This window comes from Podarcis tiliguerta (genome assembly GCF_965153285.1).
Source record: "Podarcis tiliguerta genome assembly, chromosome: 1".
Lineage (NCBI taxonomy): Eukaryota > Metazoa > Chordata > Lepidosauria > Squamata > Lacertidae > Podarcis > Podarcis tiliguerta.
This window is the reverse complement of record NC_139534.1, coordinates 105401396-105422191: the sequence shown is the minus strand read 5'-3', so window position 1 is coordinate 105422191 and position 20796 is coordinate 105401396. Positions and strand designations below refer to the sequence as shown.

Here is a 20796-nt window from a genome sequence, read left to right as displayed (position 1 = left end):
AGGATGTGATCAAGGGCTCTCCAGCGAAATGCAACCATAATTTGCACTGTAATCAGGCAAGTAACAAATGTACTACGGGGGGGGGGGAATGCTCCACATCTTTCTAGACAAACAGACAGAAAAGAAAGTGTGATTATATCTAACCTGTGGTATCTCCACAACAGCAGCTCTAACAGCAGCTCTACCTGGTCAACAACTGTTTGGATTGTGCACTAAAAATGGGAAAGTACACTGACCTCACAAATGTTCTTACAGGAAGATGGCCTCATCAATATGGAGATGGTAGCCTGAGTATTAATAAGTTGTCGTCTGGTGTAGTTTGTTATTATCCTTCCTGTTAATTCTTCCCAGCTGCTGGGTTAGTGGAGCAATCTAGACAGAGTTTCCTTAATCAGCAGCATTACACTGTTTGTGCTGAATCAGGCCCTGGCAGATTGTGCAGCCAGTGAGTGGGGTAATCCCTGTTATGACAGGCCTCCTTCAAGAAGGGCACCACTGGGATTAAGATTTGCTGAGAAGCAGTATCCAAAGACTGACCTCCTTTCCCAAGTACCCGTCAGCTGGAGTTTTCTCAGTTCAAAGCTAAAGCTATAAGATAATCGCAAGCATCTAAAGATACATTAATTTACACCAATAAATCAATAACTGCATTGGAATTCTGATTGAAAGCGAGGAGTCTGTTGTAAACTAGGAGTCCTCTCATAACCTCTATTTTCTATTGAACTCGGGTTCTCCTTGAGGCTGCTTCGCATGGTTAAAAGAGCAGCAAAAAAGCAGGGGTGTGTGTGTGTGTGTGTGTGTGTGTGTGTGTGAACTATTCCCACTTCAATTTGTTGCTTCACATAATGTGCAACAAGAGAGGTAGATCCCTCCAAGGCTGCTCACGGGTTAAAGATTCCCACTGCATTTTTATTCCATTTGCAAAATGTGGGGGCTGAAGCTGCAAAATCCTGGGGGTTTTTTTACACACAAAATTTCAGAGCTCCTCATCAGGCAATGGCAGCTTCCCTGTTGAAAATGATAAACTAGTGCCCATGACGGTAAGTCACTACAACCATTTTTTGCCCCCCACCCTTAGCTTCTTACCTGGGATGTGCTTTGCCCAGCCAATGATCACAACCAGCTCTCTGTCTGCCAAATCGCAGAGCGTGGTCAGAGCTTTTATGTCACTCTCCGGCATGGTAGGGTCAGGCATAGCATAAATCTTTTCCGGCTCTGCCACCAACAAGTGGGAGACAATCTTGGTCACTGCAAATTCCAAAGCAGAAATCAGTATGTGCATCTGAAGAACTTATGCAAGTAGCTTAAAACTCCACTGTCTGAAATAAAGGTGAGATTATTTTTGCTTGGGAATGCCAGGTATGTAGGAAGCTGGCTCCTGCCTGATCATACTGTTTGTTCCTCTAGCACAGTATTGCCTTCTCGGAGTTGTGAACAGCTCTCCAGAGACCATGGCAGAGGTCTTTCTCGTCACATGCTACCTGCTCCTTTTCAAACTGGAGGCCCCAGGGATTGAACCTGCAACCTTTTGCATGCAAGGCATGTGCCCTACCACTGAGCTACGATCGGTCCCTGATCCTATCATAGATATTTACATGTGTTAATTACTGATATACCTAAGCATCCTTTGCCAAGATATAACTTTCCATTCTGAACACTCTGCATATTTCAACTGATAATTGTTTTACCATGTATTCTGGCTAATTAATACTGATAGGAAGCTCACATATGGACATTCTGGCTGGAATAAATGGGGAATCTTCTGACATGGGAGGAAATGCAGGGAAAATGGCTTAAGGAAACATCCCTATGGAAATTTAAATAAACTATGGTCTATTTCTCATGTCTGCTGCAAATATTTTCCCAACTTTCTATTGTAAAATACTGATTTTTGGAAAGTGAAGTGGCTCTTAGGGTGTTTGAGTCCACTGGTCCATTAATGGAGGGGACCTCATCCTGTTCTGACCACTCTCTAGAACAGGGGTCAGCAACCTTTTGCAGCTGTGGGCCGGTCCACCATCCCTCAGACCATGTGATAGGCCAGATTATATTTTGAAGGGAGGAAAAATGAATGAATTCCTATGCCCCACAAATAACCCAGAGATGCATTTTAAATAAAAGGTTACATTCTACTCATGTAAAAACATGCTGATTCCTGGACCGTCTGCGGGCCGGATTGAGAAGGCGATTGGGCCACATCCAGCCCCCAGACCTTAGGTTGCCTACCCCTGCTCTAGAACATGCAGCTGATCACTGGTGCTGCAGGACCATCACAGAGGGTGCAGTCTGTGTGGCTTGGCTGAACTCTGACAGAAGGTACTCTTGGTGGAAAGGGTGATATATCTTTTCCACGGATAGTTTCTCCACCTCAAACCAAAGTGCTAGTAGCTGGGCACACATTAGAATAAGATCTATGAGCAATGAAACAAGACCCTCCAGAGAACGAAGAACCTTTACCATTTTTGCTTAGGTGTGCACCAAAGATGTCTTCAGTGTAAGGTATCAAAGCAAAAAGCACAGGTATCATACAGGTATAGGCACCAGGGAATCTGATAGGCTAAATCTCCCCCACTGAGTTCAGACTCAGTGGCAAGCTCAGGATTTCCTCTGCATCATCATCATAATATTTATACCCCGCCCATCTGGCTGGGCTTCCCCAGCCACTCTGGGCGGCTTCCAACAAAATATTAAAATACAGTAATGCACCAAACATTAAAAGCTTCCCTAAACAGGGCTGCCTTCAGATGTCTTCTAAAAGTCTGGTAGTTGTTGTTCTCTTTGACATCTGGTGGGAGGGAGTTCCACAGGGTGGGCACCACTACCGAGAAGGCCCTCTGCCTGGTTCCCTGTAACTTGGCTTCTCGCAGTGAGGGAACCGCCAGAAGGCCCTCTGCACTGGACCATGTGTGAAATGCCCCAGTAATAGATTCTACAATGCATGGAGCATAGAGATCTATGATGAATAGGTTGCCAGGCAGTTAGCAGGATCCGGAAAGCTGGAGAACCATCATGGCAAGATGGGTAGACCACCATCTTTACCTGCAAGCTACAATCCTACAGATTTAGGGAATGGCCAGGTGCTCCCTTAAACCATGTATCTGAACAATTGCCCTCGGTTTCAGTTTCAGAAAAGTCTCAGAGGACACTAACTCATGCGGCTCCCTAATTAAGACAGCTGAGAACTGTTTCCTACAAGGAACACTCAGGGAGAGCAGCACAACCCCACAGCGCTATGTTAGGGAAAGAAAATGGAGAGCTTGCCCCAGGCAACAGTGTGTGATACCGGCACTTACATGGCTTTTTGGCTGGAGGAGGAATCTGTAAGCTCAAATAAGTGCTGCTCTCGGAATCCAATCTCCTTTTGTACTTTTGACGGCCTCCACGAACTCGATCCAGACGGACCCCTGTAGGCAAAAGAGGAAGGAAATCTTAAGGTCTTTTTTTTTTTAGTGAAATCAGATATGTTTCCTTATTCTTAACAGGTATATTTGTATGCACATGCACTCCTATTGATTCCTATGCATGTGGGCTGCAGTTCTAACTATGCATCCTAGGGAGTAAGCCTCACCAAGCCCAATGGGATTTACTTCTGAGTAGGCGTGTTTAGGATTGCACTGCCAATGAAGAGAAAAACTGATAAGAGAAATTGACTGATGGAACAATCCCTCCTGGAAGTGGTGCAGATAGGATAGAACTTGAGATGTCCGTTCACCCAATTCTGTCTAGCTGTGCCAGTGGTGGGGGGGGGGGATAACCATCCAATAACATCACGTATGCAAATCATGATGGATGCTTAATAAATAGGATGTCTGCAGGGGCCCTTAGAATGAAACTTTTCATTTACTCAGTTTCTGCATTCACACCAGGAATGGGTGGATTTGTCAATTTTGGTTTGTCTCAGTTTTTAAGTTTCCCATTCTTAAGTTCAGTCTTCCACATTTCCACATGGATTTTTTATTTTTATTTAATCCTCATGAAAATTCATCAACATTCTAACACAAGTTTCTCCCAATTCACATCTTTCTGTATGCAATTTTACCTAATATACACATTCCTGCAAATCACATCCCCCCCTAATATAATGGATTTTTGTATGCTACCTTCACTAAACAGGTGCATTTATAGACACCCTTTATTCTGCTATGTGCATTTTTATACAATTACTTGGCTGGGGAACGGTGTTGAAAATTCAGAGAAGTATGGATTTTGAAGGATGGCTGTGTTTCGGTTTGCGTATTGTTTCGGTAAGTACAAATTAGGTGGGTTTGCTTTAACAAAATCTAATTTCTCCCTCATCTGTAGCCACCAGCAGTTGGCCTGATGTGAGTCTGTCGGCTGCGCCAACCTGGAAATGGCATGTGGGGGCAGGAGGAGACATTATTTTCCAGTGCAACCGGTGGGACTCCAGACATAGCAGTTGCTCCACTACTCTGTTAAATCCCGCTGCCACCCACCAGGAATTTGGATTGCTCTGTGAAATATCTTTCTTAAAATATACACAGATATCCCTTCTCCCCCACGCAATTGATGAAAAAAGGGACAAAAACAAACAATGCACTTTTAAACATCAGAGCTTCTTCCCTTTTCACCCTCCTATTAGCATCTCAACCCAGTGAGGTAGAAATGTTTCTGTAGTGTTTGTTAAATAATATCCAAGCAAATAGAATGACAGGCAAGACCCAGTTCCCAGGAAACCAACCTGACTAGCATTGAATAGCCCAACACTATACAGGCAGCCTGTCCTCATTAGTACAGTGGTACCTCGGGTTAAGTACTTAATTCGTTCTGGAGGTCCGTACTTAACCTGAAACTGTTCTTAACCTGAAGCACCACTTTAGCTAATGGGGCCTCCTGCTGCTGCCGCGCCACCAGAGCACGATTTCTGTTCTCATCCAGAAGCAAAGTTCTTAACCAGAGGTACTATTTCTGGGTTAGTGGAGTTTGTAACCTGAAGTGTATGTAACCTGAAGCGTATGTAACCTGAGGTACCACTGTACCTTTGGAATAATTGCAAGAATATTCTCCCAAATCATGCACTTAAGATCTCGGCCATGATCAAATAAGCTAATGGGTTACCGCAAAGTGTTGTTGTTTTTGTTATGCATATGAACACCACTTATCTGCAACTTTACCAGCACAATGAATTGGATGCTCATTTGCACACTCTAAACTGTTTTGAGGTGTGTGTGTGTTTGTGTTTACACTCTAGTGATATATAGAATTTGGGAAATAAATGAATAAATTCATTGTAAAAACCTGTAGGGCTCTCACACCTTGGTCCGGGTCAAAGAAGTGTCCATACATTCACTCTCCCTTTGCACCCACTGAATCTATGTTATTTATTCCCTAACATTTATATACCATTCGATTATAAAAGAAAACAACCTCACAGTGGTTTACAAATATGTGGGTAGGGGTTAAAGTGGGACTGAGTCCAGTGGCCATGCCCACCACTGCCACGTGTTTCACATTGGTGTGAAAGGGACCTTATGCACTTTGCACCCTTTTGCACTAATATTGAGCCTTCAGTGCTAGGGGCATGGCCAGCTGATGCTCTGGCATTGGGGGGCATGGCCTATATGCGTGGCCCTGCTTCTCCCCATATCTTCACTGGACGAGTGAGGTGGGAATGCCTGTAGGGCAAGATGTACACTGGCGTACACTGGAACGCCAGTGAAACTAATTTCCACTGCAAGTCCCAAGTGTGTAGTAATGGGGCATTTAGATATAGCAAAAGGGAAAAGGTGAGGAACCAGTGGAGGGAGTTATGCTATTTTTACCAAGCAGAATCATGCACATATAAGCGTGTTGTCCTCAGTGCTTGGCTGCACAGGTTGCAAAGGTATTAGGCACCCTCAATCAGATTAGAGAAACACAAAAGGACTTAAGTGCATTAAAAGAGATAAGCAAGAGAGAGGGAGAGAGGGAGATGCAAGGAGATTTACCCTCCATCCCTCTTTTCCTTGCTGAGTAGATATGTCTATTCATCCAAGGACATTAGCTCGTTAATTTCAAAGGAGAGACTCTGTTCTCCTCCTGTCCCTCCATCCTGTTTGACACTCCTTCAGGCAAGCACTTTAAATAAGGTCACAGTTGTTGTTTCATCCAAACAGTCATCATCATGGCCAGCGTTAAAGAGACAGTGTGTGCAGACTAAACCCGCTCAGCTGTTGCTGTCGCTATGCAGAGGAATCACTGGGTGCTCAAGCAGCAAACCCCACCATATTATTATTATTATTATTATTATTATTATTATTGAATTAAAACCCCACCCATCTGGCTGGGTTTCCCCAGCCACTCTGGGTGGCTTATAGCACATAAAACTATAAAACATTTACATGCTGAACCTACAGTGTAAAAGACACTGACGTGAGATCCCTGCTCCAAAGAGCTTACAATCTCTGCAGAAACGAAAGGCAATGCAATCCAGCAGCTAGGAGGTACTATTTGGCAGGGTTCTGAGCTGTTTCATAAACATACCAGAATAGTGAAAAGAAGAAACTTCTTTTGCTAATGCATCTGAGAAAGGAACGAGAGAGAAACATGGGCCGTGCTAATTTTCCAGAAATGATGCAACCACATTGATTTGGGGATGAATGAGGTGCTGCTTGGTGGCTTGTGGAGCTGGAATAAGCTTCGCTGGCTGGCGACTGGGGCCAAAGCTCTGGGGCCTGCCCTCGCCACTGAATGCAGAGCAGCTGCTCCTCTCCCCCCTGCTGTGTCCAGTGTGGCAACTTCTGAGGAGAAATGCCCCACTGAAAGGCAGGGAAAGGGTCAGCCAAGGCCATAAGCCTCCAAAGGTGGCGTGAAGCAGCTTGTTTTCCTTTGCTACTGGCCATTGGAGTGGTGCCACTGAACTCCTCTCTCTAGGCTCCTCTGCCCTAGGCTTATGGGCGGGAACCAGGCTGCGGTGTCATCCTCACCCCCAGCTAAAGGAACCCAAAAGAAGAGGAGGAGGAGGAGGAGGAGTTTGGATTTGATATCCCACTTTATCATTACCCGAAGGAGTCTCAAAGCGGCTAACAATCTCCTTTCCCTTCCTTCCCCACAACAAACACTCTGTGAGGTAAGTGAGGCTAAGAGACTTCAGAGAAGTGTGACTGGCCCAAGGTCACCCAGCAGCTGCATGTGGAGGAGCGGGGACGCGAACCCGGTTCACCAGATTACGAGTCCACTGCTCTTAACCACTACACCATGCTGGTTCCCCCCCCCCCCACACACAATTTTTTTAAAAAAATAAATATGGTGATTGTGGAGGAGAGGAGAAAGGAACTGAAAGTGGGGCGGGGGAGCTAAAGGTGAAAAAATATATGTTTTAAAAAGTTCTAACTTGGTCAGACTGCAGGAGCCTGACCTATCGACTCACAAGCAGAGCAAGAGGTTCTATGCTTCGCCTGTTTAGTCCTGTAGAACAGCATTTCCCAACCTTGGGCCTCCAGCTGTTTTTGGACTACAACTCCCATAATCCTCAGCTAGCAAGACCAGTGGTCAGGGATGATGGGAATTGTAGTTCGAAAACAGCTGGAGGCCCAAGGTTGGGAAACACTGCTGTAGAAGGTGCCATCCCAATAGTGGGCAATACCACCTAACCTCATGTAAACAGGATGATCAATAGGATGCACCATGCTATCCTGTATAGCATGGGGGCCTGGGAAACACTGAATGAGGACACCTGCAACCTGCAAAAATGAGTGGGCGCAAATGGCTTAATTTTTCCAAGCCTCAGAGCCCTATCTGCCCTTCAGAACCCCTTTGCCCCAAGAAAAATGCATTCAATGCATTTGCAAGAAAGAATGCATTTGCAAGAAAAAATGCATTCAATGCTTCTATGAAAATGCAAGAGAGGCTGCATTCACAAGGCAGATGAAGAAAGCCCAGTTGGTGGGATTTGCCTCCATAAAGAGGAAATGGTAGGGATGGGGGTGACGAAAACAAAAACAAAAAAAAATCAGTTCTGAGGCTTGAACAGAAATGGAAGTAGCATGGATATGCTGAGATTTGCAAGATCCATGAGGATATCAATCACAAATTAAGTTACAGTAATTATTCTGCATTTCACGCTGGCTACTTGAGTCTGAGGTTTGACAGCAGTGCAGTGACAGCACTAAATGAAAGTGCCCTATAGAAGGCAGACAAAGACGACAAGGGAAAACACAGCACATGTGAGTCATACTGTCCAAATCAGTCTAGTTAAAGTTCCTTAACAACACAGTCAGGTCACCTACAGCTGCAGAAGGTTCGCTGCTGTCTGAGGTGGGGAGTTGTGAGTAGAAGTTAGAAGGTCTGTAGTGAGGCTTGGTTGCTTCACTAGACTGAGAAGCAATCCCCTCAATGCACCATGAAGCAGTTCCAGTTTTGGTTTAGGACTGCTTATTTGGGGGAGTGGAGTTACCTAACATACCAAGTTGTCTTACCCTGTTCCAGTTCGCTTACTTGCCAATTTAAAACAAAACAAAAACCCAACTACTCAGTGGTCGTTTCTGTGAAGCACTACATTGGCATGCATTAAAAGAATACAGGCAGAGAATGAAATGCCAGACTTTCCTCTGGGAAAGAACAGCGTGTGTGACACTGTGTCTGTGTTATGTGAAGCAATAGTGAGTATAGGGCTGAGGCAAAATTTCTCAAGAAAATTCTCAACATTTTCTTTTCTGGGCTCTTTCCCAAAGAGGGCCATATTTCTGAATATTCTCCACCATTTATGTGCTGGGTTAACCATCTCCCTGCAACCGTGTGACTGAACAACACTAGGTTTGGGACATTGTGTGGGATGCAAAATGGCTCCTGGACAGTCAGAAGTTTTGAACTGCTGGTGACATTTTTGCAGGGCAAATATGTTTCCCCGCCCCCCAATGTATCATTACCCAAAGAATGGCTTGTGAAGGCAGGTGAACGTAAAGTTATGCAGCTTCCCAACCTGCTTGCTGACCCTATTTGGGAAAAGCTGCTAAGAATTTTCCTTCTCCTTGTGGTGTTTTCACTTTTTGCTTTCTTCCTATTAATTCTCTCTTCTGGGAAAAAAGACTTTTGATGCACTTCACCGGTGTAGGGGGAGAGTCATGGTGGCTTCAGATTCAGCCTTACCTCCTGCCTTGACTAAAGCTGTCAGTTTTCTCATCATCCTGTTGGTGCCACTCATGTTCCAGAAGTCCTTCGAACGGAGCTGTGCCAGTACCAGCCCTCTGCAGTGTGAGAGCCACTCTACTGATCTGTTTGCTCTCTCTGCCTTTCTCCAGCGCAGCCCTGCCAAGAGACATCTGTCCAACAAGTTTGAGATCAGATGTCCCCTCACTGACTTGATAACATCAGGCTTGGGAGGTTTTTTTCTTAATGGAAGGCAAATAATTCCAGCTTCGGAGCCCCCCTCCTCCCCTCTCTACATGCTGGATGTAGGCCCAGTCTGTCGGAAGTAAAAATAGCCGAGTGTGCAGAGGAGGTAGCACAAGCAATCAAGTTTAGTTTCTTTTTTCTTACCCGGAGACTAAAAATACCTCTAAAAGCTCCATGAAGCAAAGCCCTAGACAGTGGGAAATGCAGCCCATTTGCTGTCATATTGAATTTGCAGGCTATGCATCCTTTTCCGTTGAGTCCCTATGGCAGGGTAGGTCTCCTGACTTTCCATTCTGTATTTGATCCTTGGGGTGCCACGTACCCGTACGTCTGCCTGCATTTCTGCATGTGTGTGTCCGTATTTCAGAGTTTTTCTGCATGGCCAGTTTAAGGAGTCCCCCGTCAACCCAACTGTTCGCAACTCATTGCATCTTACTGCATTACTCAGCCCTGTGCTTTTTTACGACAAGGGTGTGTCTGGCTGCTTTGAAGATAGGAAGCCTTGTTACATAGCAATGCTTGTTACTATAAAACACCCTGCTCTGTTTTTAATGTCTTGGTGCACATGTGGGCATGGGGGTGCATGTGTGCATGCCCACAAACATATACGCTCCCACCAAAATAGACCTGAAAGTTTGCTGCTCACAATCTGCTACCTTACTCTTTCACACGGTATGGCCAACTCTGCTACATCCCCATTGCCAGGCTATTTCCTACCATTAAAATCCACACTGCTATGCAGAGCACCATAAAAGCATTCACCAGAAGCAGCATTTTATTATCATACTAGCCAAAAGAGAGAATGCACATGTGGGATATCAAATAAATCCGAAGATCCATATCATTTCCAGGGTGCAAGACCACCTATCTTCTGGAAATGCCCTAACACAGGGACTAGGAGCCTCCAGGCCTCCCTATTTGGCCCCACAAGGCTGTTTTTCAAAAACCATGCCCATTTGCCCCACACCTGATATCTCAGAAAGCAGGATTGAACTCCCCATGCATCAGCTGATGAGTGAAGAGTTCAATCCTGCTTGGTCATTATCTCCCCCTACCTGCACTGGCCAACTTTGACAGCTGGGTGGGACCACCCACATGCCAATCATTTGACATCATTATGACATCAGCTGATTGACAGGTGAGTGGTCTGCCAGGGAAAAAATATTCCCCATCCCTGCCCTAAAAAAACCTGATTGCTATAAGAGAGAGGATGCAGTGGAGCAAATCCTACATTAAGCATCTGGGACATTGGAAATGGTTTAATAGTAATCAAATTTGTTCTTAAAACTAGTGCTGACTAGTACATTTCCAGCTAGTATCAGTTTTGCATGTTCATTCATAAATCCAATTAATCTGCAAATGTTTTGTTAATCCACAAAATATGTCTCTGTGTATACATTTCTAAACATTTCATCCCAAAATATGCATTTTTAATTTATATTTATATATTTTTTAGTCAATGGTTGTATAGCAAAATTAGGAGACGTGCAACCTTCTAATGATAATTAGATAACTGTGACCAATGCTTCAGTCTGGGAGGTGATGAGGCCAGTTTATATCAGAATTCACAGAAACTTAATTCCTCAAGCATCTCTCCTGAAAATATACCAGCATTGTTACAAACACACACAAAAACCAAATTGTTTTTCAAAGCGCAGTTGTCCTTCAGGGAGAGAACTTTCCTCCATGTGCTTTGTTCACCTGAAGTATGCAGAAAAGTGGTATTTCTGGCACGGGTAGAAGCAGAATACTCTATAAATACAAAGCCATTAAACCCCATGCAGCCGCAACCTGATCAGGGCCGCCTTTTAATTTCCTGACATGAGCTGGCCACTAACCCAATTACCCAGAATCCCCGGAGGAGTCCTCATCCTTCCCAGGAAGCACAAAGAGAAAGTGCAAGCATATTGCATGGATGTCAGCAGAGCTTTCACTGAAATCAAATATCTTTCAGAAAATGCACAGAATGGAAGGGGGGTTGGGGGAGGGGGGATCCCAGGGAACACTTGAGAAGCAGGGGGCACTTCTTGAACGGTTGTGCTCCACCGAAAGATGCTTAAAGAGAAAGCAAGAGAGACAAAAATAACCCATTCAAATTAATTCTTTATTGTTTTAGCTAGCTGCTTGCATTACAGCAGTCAGTATAACAGAAGTGGGTTTAGAGTACTAGAGTGTGCGGTTTTCTGTTTAGTTGCAGTGTAAGAGAAAGAAATTACACATTTTCCCCCTGACACTGGTTCTCTCTGCCTCTAAGAACGATGTCAATCAACATTTGATGATCTCCTTCTACAATAGAAAGTGTCCTTTCATACTGCATCACGGTGTGGTACTCTGGTTTGACATCAACTGATAGGAAGTGCCTACAGAGGGTGGTGAATACAGCACAAGATATTATGGGGTGTCCCGTGAATCCGCTGGATGAAATAGCGGACTAACATTGGCTCAGGAGAGTGAGGGAAATTCTCAGGGATGATTCACACCCTGGCCGGCACTTTCTTGATCTCCTGCCCTCAGGCAGAAGCATGATTAGTCCCACCAACAGGGTAAAGAACAGCTTCTATCCATGGGCTGTTAGGCTGCTGAATGAAAAGATAACAACATGGCAACTGACTTTCGAGTTTGATGGGTGTGCGTCAGTAAACGAGGGGAATTAAGACTAAGAGAGCTGAGTGGGGGGTGCTCGTGTAATCTGTATACAAGTTGTACAAGTGACAATACAGTATTTCAATTTCAATTCAAGAATTATATGGCATGCAGACGTTGAGCAGCTGAAGCAGATCCTAGCACGGAGGTGTGGTCAATGGGGAAGCATCCCCAATGAAATTAAGCCTTTTGATGCAAGTGTTAAATCAGAGGGGCCCTGCAAGAGAATGTGTTCCAGTGACAGACCCTCCAAGTGACCCTATTTTCCAGGGATAGTACCAGATTTACAGGAGCCGTCCCAGTTTCTGATTTGATCCTGGAATGTTCTGCTTTCCCTTAGGTCGGACGTCTGTATTTTCATTGGAAAAATGTCTGAGGGTATGCAGTGAGCTGTGCTCACAATCTGCTGGATGAAAGGAGGAAATTTCTTGGAGGCCGGAATGAAGGACCTCCTTTGCTGGAGGTATTTAAGCAGAGGCGGAACGGCCATCTATGAGGGATGCTGTAATTGCACCCTGCACAGTGCAGTGTTGGAACAGATGGCCGCTGAGGTCCCTGAAAACTCTAAAATTGTATTGTTGGAGTAGGAGTGGAAGTCTATTGGAGGGTGGAATTCTGGGAAGGAGCAGCTGGGATTTGCTAGTTAAAGCAGTTAGCAGGTTTGGGATTAGAGTAGCAGGAAAATGGGGTTCTTAGTGTCATGGATGTTAGAGAAAAGTGGATTAGCTGTGATCATGGAAGTGGTTAATACATTATTTCTCTTAGTTTTGAATTATTTTTGTAAATTCTTGTTGCCTAAGCAGCTTGCCTTGTAATCTCGGGTTCATGATTGGATTGTTGTTGAGTTTTATCTTGTAGAAATATCAAGAGAGAGAACGGAAATATATTCACTCTCAAATTAAGCTTAATACAGCTAACCTCTTCTCTTGGCCTTTTTAACCCTGTCCTCTTCTGCTAGCTTTTCCTCTTAGTTCGGTGTTTTCTAATCGGTTTCTGCTCACATGGTTAGATTTTTGTTCCTCTCCATTTCCTATGCTTTATTCCTATCTCTGGGAGAGTAAAAAAACAGATTTTGAAAGGTGAAGAACCTGGTAACTTGTATTGTTAACACTGCTTGCTAACACAATGAGATAAACGTAATGGAAATATTATTCGAGTTTCTATGCAATTCAGGGTGGGGGGCAGGTTCACAGGAAAGGAACTCAGACATGACCTCAAGTCAAGTGTTTTGATGTGAAACGTAGCAGAAATATTGTTTAGGAAATTCTGAAATACAAATGAATCGGACTTCAGACAGGTAATTATTTAAGAGTAATGATCCAAGACGTTGTTCAAAATTAGAGATTATTGCTCATGATGAGTTTAAGGTGTACAGATATTAAAGCCAGTTCAAGGAAAATTTAAGGACACCTTAACCCCTTACATCATCCTGACTTTCTCTCTTCTGTTTTGATACATGATTTGGATAAGACTTTTTAAAGAAAGGCTATACTGTACTCTTTAGAGTCTTTAGAAAGCTTTTGCTTATTACCACCATGTCACTACTGTTGTTTTGTACATTTAATAATTTATAGTTATTACAATTATTTATAGCTTGCCTTTTAGGATTTAAGTCATTATTTAAGCCATTTATAGACAGCTTTCTATCAACAGTTCTTGAAGCAGGATCCAAGTATACAATAAGCACAATCTCTACTACAATTAAAGAAAAACAGAAAAACAAAGCAAACAGATATTGAGACTTTTAACAATAATTGTGTTGTCAATATCAAGACTTTTAATGATAATTGCATCAAGATGAAATTATTAAATGTTTATGCATATATGTGTCCACCTAAACGGGAAAGAATAGTCAGGTTTTTTAAAAGCCCCTGGATCTACTTTCTCACAAGGCTATCAGCAACCTTAGCCTGAAAAAAACAAATGGGAAATTCCTTGAGAATTTTTTATTTTTTATTTTTTGCCATGCATTTCTGTCACAGTGATTCCTCCTCTGCTGCCTCTTATTTCTTGTTTCTCAGAGGTCTTTGCGTGCCTGCTCCCCTCCAGCCCTTCCCAAAGAAAGGCTTTTCCCTGGAGGGAAAATGACAACAGGATTCATTTTACTGATCGCACAGGCTAAACATAACCCGCCAATGTTTAGCTGTGTGTGTGTGTGCTAAGCTCTGCCCATGCCTGCTAACCCAAACCACCCGAGCTGCCTAATGCAGAGTAAATGGACAAAACAGCATTTTTCTGCACCAACGCTTTGTAAGGTCACAATCGCAAGAGAATGACCTCAGTGCATGATCAGAAACATGCAATTTGATCTAAGAAAGCCTCATTCAAAGAATTCACATTTGAAATGCGACCTTGCTTACTGTCATTTTCAGTCTCTCGTCTCCTTGCCCGCCCCCCAAATAGATAAAATGCCGTTACTAGTCGAATTTGAAGAGCCAGACAACGCTATTGTGTTCCAACATGCAAGATTCCAACTTTCAGCACTCTTTGAAATATTTCCTACAGGGTGAGTTTCATATTTTAGAATTCTAAGAATATTATTATTATTATTCTGCCCATCAAAATATCTCAAGGCAGTTTGCAAGAAAAAGAGAGAGCTATATATTTATTAAAATAACATTACAAAGTCTTCCCTTGACTTTACCAGTTCAGACTGTAGGAGGAGTTACCTCTCTAGTTATACCTATGCAGCACATCAAAGAGAAAGGTACTAGGCTATGCCTGTTCCTGATGTACTGGTTTTTTTCCATATTCAAGGAGGGCACTGTTGCTGCTTTTAACATGGGGGGGGGGGCATTCAAAAATATCAACCTCCACTTGGCAGTCTGAAATGCTGTCTACCAAATGATTTTGCTGGATGTGTAGCTCAGTTTTAAGATTTTCCGTTCCTAGTCTAGACTGATACTATCACCATGTATCAGATATATATGTATATAAAAAGGTAAAGGTACCCCCCTGACCATTAGGTCCAGTTGCGGACAACTCTAGGGTTGTGCGCTCATCTCGCTCTATAGGCCGAGGGAGCAGGCGTTTGTCCCTGGACAGCTTCTGGGTCATGTGGCCAGCATGACTAAGCCGCTTCTGGCGAACCAGAGCAGGGCACGGAAACACCGTTTACCTTCCTGCCGGAGTGGTACCTATTTATCTACTTGCACTTTGATGTGCTTTCGAACTGCTAGGTTGGCAGGAGCAGGGACCGAGCAACGGGAGCTCACCCCGTCGCAGGGATTTGAACCACCAACCTGATCTGTAAGCCTAGGCTCTGTGGTTTAGACCACAGCGCCACCCGCATCCCTATATATGTATATGTTGTTGTTTAGTCGTTTAGTCGTGTCCAACTCTTCGTGACCCCATGGACCAGAGCACACCAGGCACTCCTGTCTTCCACTGCCTCCCACAGTTTGGTCAAACGCATGCTGGTAGCTTTGAGAACACTGTCCAAGCATCTCGTCCTCTTTCGTCCCCTTCTCCTTGTGCCCTCCATCTTTCCCAGCATCAGGGTCTTTTCCAGGGAGTCTTCTCTTCTCATGAGGTGGCCAAAGTATTGGAGCCTCAGCTTCACGATCTGTTCTTTGGCACTTCCCTTCTTTGGGATTGGGATGTAGACTGATCTTCTCCAATCCTCTGGCCACTGCTGAGTTTTCTTTGTCCATGGAGTTTTCTTGGCAGGGATACTGGAGTGGCTTGCCGGTTCCTGCTCCAGGTGGATCACATTTGGTCAAAACTCTGCACTATGACCCGTCCATCTTGGGTGGCCCTTCAAGGCATAGCTCATAGCTTCTCTGAGTTATTCAAGCCCCTTCGCCACAGCAAGGCAGTGATCCATGAAGGGGATATATATATGTATATATACGGTACCAATTCATTTCTAGGCAAAGGTATCTTTAAGACATAAAGACTAGCAAGGATGCCATTTATCCGGCCCTCGTCACTACATTGTCACTACATGCAATAGTGGATGCTAGGGTGGGGCCATCTGACCTGGCAGATGTGTTACTGATGCTTTCTGGGGGGCAAGGCAGTGGGGAGGTCAGTACCATATGAATGTTCCAGTGGAGCCAATAGAGTGTTCCTGCTCACAGTCTCCTTGCCTTTCCCCTCTCCCTCCCAATAAGCAGCAGCGACTCCACCACCAGGCGGTCAGGTAAGTCCCGCCCCACAACTAGTTGACTATTTGTCAACCAATGCAGAACTAGAATTGTACAACTTAAACTGCCAAGGGCGAATGGAAGCAGCAGCTCCATAGTTGCATGTTGAACTGCAGATCCCAACCTTTGACACCAAATGGATGCAACAGTGGCAAATCCTTGTAGGAATAAAGATGGTTAACTACAGGTAAGAAAGCTGGCATGTTAAACACGTGTGTGCTGGGCTTATATATCAGGTTTGACATGGAAAGTTTCCCACACTGTGTTTTATCCACACGCTGTAGTGAGTTTCCACTCTGCAGTGTCATGAGGGAAGAAACTGAGATGGCCCGGCGCACATGCATTCCCTGAGTTGCACTGCATTGATTAGGGCTCTCTTAAGCAAAGTGGCCAGGATATCTGAGAAACCTATTGATTGCTCACTCTGCTCCCTTCCTGCCACTGTTTCTCAATCGCTTTCTGCATTGCCATAACAAACCCCCAGTGCTGGGTACATCACAAGGATAGTCTTTCACAGTCTTTAAGGATTCATTTGGAGCCTTCCTCTCCACCTCCTCCCCCCGCCCCCCGTCACCATAACCTGACAAAGACAGTCTCTATTTCTGGCAAATGTTGCCTTTTGGGTTTGTGCCCAAAAGGTCTTCTTAGGCTGCAGTCTGATCCCTGCTTACTGGGTTGGAAGACCCACTGAATTCAATAGGACTTAGTTCTGAGCAGACATGGTTAGGATTGCACCCCTAGTGTGTGAGCTCTATCACACAGCTCCTAACCAAAGTCCTACCTAAAGAGGATGAAGAAGGAAGCTTCTTGGGTGGGGAAAGGGACTGCATGGACTAGACTGCTGCTCACTTCTTCTTCCTTCCCCAAAGCCCTTGCAACTCATCTGAGGTTCAGGAGAGCGTACAGCCATTGTCAGATGGGCTTCAGACAGACAGCAAGGGTCTTTCAGCTTGTAACCAGCAACAGTCAACCTGAAGCACTATTTCTGTGTTAGCGGAGTCTGTAACCTGAAGCGTCTGTAACCTGAAGCATCTGTAACCCGAGGTAGCACTGTACGTAAACCCGGCATTGCATGGCAGACATATTGTCTTAATTCTGATAAGCGTCTGCCAGTCAGCATGGACAACGTTCTGATAGATAGGTGAGTGGTCTAAAAATATAAGGCAACTTCCTCTGTTCATATGTCGTTGTTTCGCCACTTTCAGTCTCGAAAGGATAATATGCACAACATGATAAATCTGCACCTCTGTGTTTTCCAGCACCTTCCAGCATGAAGGTGCTGTCAAACTCTGCCAGTAAGTTTGAGGGAGAAGCAGATGTTTGCTGATGCCAAACAGAAGAGAAGCTAGAGGCAGATGCCTGGAAATATCCAACAAACTTGTTTAGAGACTTTCTGGAGTAATGTTGAGTCATGATTTCAGTAACTACTGGATTCGTTAGACATGCAAGCTCCAAATAAATCTAACTGAGCTATGATGGCAAAAATGACCTTACAGTAACTTCAAAAAAAGACAACTCCCAATTATATTATTTAGCTCTGGGCACTTCGGAGATGACATTGTGCTCAGCTGGACTCTATTTTTAGTCTGTGTGAAAATGCCCCAAAGAACAAAACACCAAACGGGGAATCTCGTTATCCCTTTGTTAAGAAGATCTGTGTTTTCACTGGGATTTTCACCAGAACTTTATAGTAAGTGACTGGTAATGGGTCACAAGAGAAAATCAAGATTTTTAAAACTACAAAATAAGAAGAAAGCTATCTTCTATAACTGCCAGAATTGTTGTTACAGTCTGATGTGATCGTGACGTCTCTGGATATGGCAAAAGCACATCGTATCTCTTTCAAAACAGCAAGCAGCGGAGAATTATTTAATGTGGTATTTGGAACTGTTGGTGATAGGGGACAATATGACAAATTGGATCCCGGAAGGAGAAAAATATTACTTTGAATATCAAGGCTCTCTTCTGATCAGTATGAGGTACTTCTCAAGGGAAGCACTTGGAACTTGTAAGGTTGACCTGGATATAATACTAGAAAAATGTGCACTTGGGAACAACCCTGCCTTGACTGGGAGATTGAATGGATGATCTAAGAGAGTCAGAGGTAGGAAGAGCCAATGAACCCTTCATAAACTAAAATCCCCAGCCAATTCTGCATCTCTGTGCTGAAAGTCAAACAATTTTGGATTTGTTCTTCCTAGAAAATTGCTGACTCCTTGGAGACTAAATACCACAAAACAAATTTTTCTTGCCTTTATTGGGCTTTTTAAAGCCATTGTATTGACTGGATTCCTTTTCTTCTGCAAATAATGTTACTGCAGATAATAATAGTAATAACAATGCTACAATGATTGTAGCAATGATTGCTGCAGACTTTATAGCAGTAACAATAGTTCATGGCTACCTGCATACAGATGTATATTATCATAGGATGGAAGTATAAATGATCATGACAAGCAACAGCAATCCAAGGCCCTGGCAACAGGCATGTCCGGAATCACTACTATTAATGGTTGCACATATAATATGATTACATGTTCAATTAAAGCAGTGTGCCTTTGGAGCAGTGTAATCTAAACTTCAGTGCTGCAAAGCCCATATGAGATAAAGAACTGGACCCGAAGTGGATGCTGGAATGAATGTGGTTTGAAGCTGTAAAGGAAAAGAGCAAATCAGAGTAAGTAAAATGGAAGAATCCAAGGGACTGAGAGAGAGTTCATCTTTCCCGGCTTCCGAGGGACAACACATCGCTAGGTCACTCCACCACCTTCAAAGCAGGCTAATTTCTCGCTCTGAATCTATCACCATCCTAATCTAAAAGCAAGGTCACGAAGGGTCACAGGCCTGAGCTCACCAATGTCAGGAGAGCTCCAGTCGAGAGAGAGTGAGCGAGAGGCAGAAATTTAACCTCAGATAAGATCTGTCAATCAAAGGGCAAAACAGGGTTTAAATCTACATTACTAACAGCACTAGCTTTTTATCACTCTTGCAACACCTCAGAGGAAAGCACTATGGCTTCCAATTCATCTCTGGCTTCCACAGATGGCAGCCTGCCTGCTTTGGCTGAAATGTGCTGGGCTGGAGCACTCTCCAGTGCTGATATCCTTTCCGTGTGGGTTAGGTTGTGAGGCAGCTGTGCTTTTCCAAGTACATCGATGCAGAGAGTTACAAGTGCTACATTTCCTCCCTGCCCCCCCCCATCCTTCCATTCTGGAGGGAGCCCAGGGAAATGAAGCTTTGAAGCCAATCCATAAGAATGTGTTTAATTGCCATTGAATTCCCAGTGGCGCACCTTGAATGGATGGATGGAGGGGCGGGAGGAGAGGAGCACAAGGGGATGAGCCAAGCACTGTTCAGACAACACTGAGCAGATCAATAGGTGGGGTGAGATGGTGGGCTGAGCACTGCAGGGCAAAGGAGACCACCTGCACAGGGACAAAGGCCTCTCTCCAGCCAGGGATGTTTATCTCCTCTCAGAACAAATGGACTATGATCAAACTTCCTTCCCAGTCGTGCCTAGGGATGGGTGGGTGTGAATTTGATTCAGTTTGCACTGGAAGGCAAACCAGCATAACACACACTTTCTGAAACAATGCGAGAACCGAAACACAACCACATTTCAAAATTCACACTTCTCCAGGTTTTGTAATGCAGTTCTTCAGTCAAGTAATGTGTACCAAAAGGCATGCAACAGAGTTTGTGTGTGCATAAAAATGCATGTCTTAGAGCGGGTGGAGACATACAAAAATGCATTCTATGAGGGGGAAATGCTTTGCGAAAATGTTTATAGTAGGTGAGATTTGCATTACAAGGCAAATAAGTTTTCACAAGGACTAAAAATAAAATCCTACCAACTGATATGGGACTGAAATATGGGACACGTTTACTCAACCCTTCTCATTCTAACCCCACATTCGTCTGCAAACACCCTAATGTTCAGTGCACAGTTCTGTTTTTACATGTATGGAATCTTATAGCTTGTAGCATGCCACTTCTGTAAAATGTTTCTTATAAAATAAATGTGTACAAATAAATGGGGAATGAAAGGAATGAACCTTCAGCCATTTTTAAGTGCCTATAAAGAAAGAGAAAAGGAATGCCACTGCTCAGATGACTCCCCCCCTTTTTTTTTAAGGAAAAGGCATTTTTCATGCATGGAAAATAACTGCAACCCCTCTGAGGAGGGTTTCCAATGGAACAAAATATCAATACAAACAGCACAATAGACTAAAAAAGACAACAGCATATTGTGTTGGGAGCCATGGCACCATCTGCACATATCCATCAGTGTTGGAGTCCTACATTCTCGCCCAAATGTCATCTTCTAAGTCCCTTCTCTGGGTACCTCCACATTCTGAGATTAGGTAGGCCACAGAGAAATATTGTATTTTTTTCAGGTGTAGTACCCAAACTGTGGAATGTGCTCCTCAGATTGGACTGGGGAATCTTAAGTTTTTCCAGTGCTGGGCAAATACCCTTTTATTTGCCAAAGCACCTCAAAACACATTTCCAATTTTTGTGGAAGCTGACCTAGGAGGTCTGAAATGGAAGGTTGGGACACCAACTCTTTGAAACAAACGAGCGAAACATGCATAACTGCATTTAAGCCCATATGCATTCTTCACACCTGACTGTGGTGTGTTAGGTTTAGATTTGCCTGCTTTTAACATTTTCA

At 44.0% G+C, this 20796-nt stretch overlaps 1 protein-coding gene across 4 annotated transcripts in view; it reads right to left on the bottom strand.

Annotated features, from left to right (window-relative positions):
• ESRRB (estrogen related receptor beta) overlaps window positions 1–20796 on the bottom strand; it is a 158859-nt gene that overhangs the window by 12834 nt on the left and 125229 nt on the right. For all 4 annotated transcript variants that reach the window (XM_083448471.1, XM_083448470.1, XM_083448469.1 and 1 more), the window contains 2 exons: window positions 3294–3404; window positions 1087–1248 (listed from right to left, as the gene is read on the bottom strand). In XM_083448471.1, coding sequence (XP_083304597.1) covers window positions 1087–1248; window positions 3294–3404 — 273 coding nt within the window. The remainder of the gene's footprint in view (window positions 1–1086; window positions 1249–3293; window positions 3405–20796) is intronic.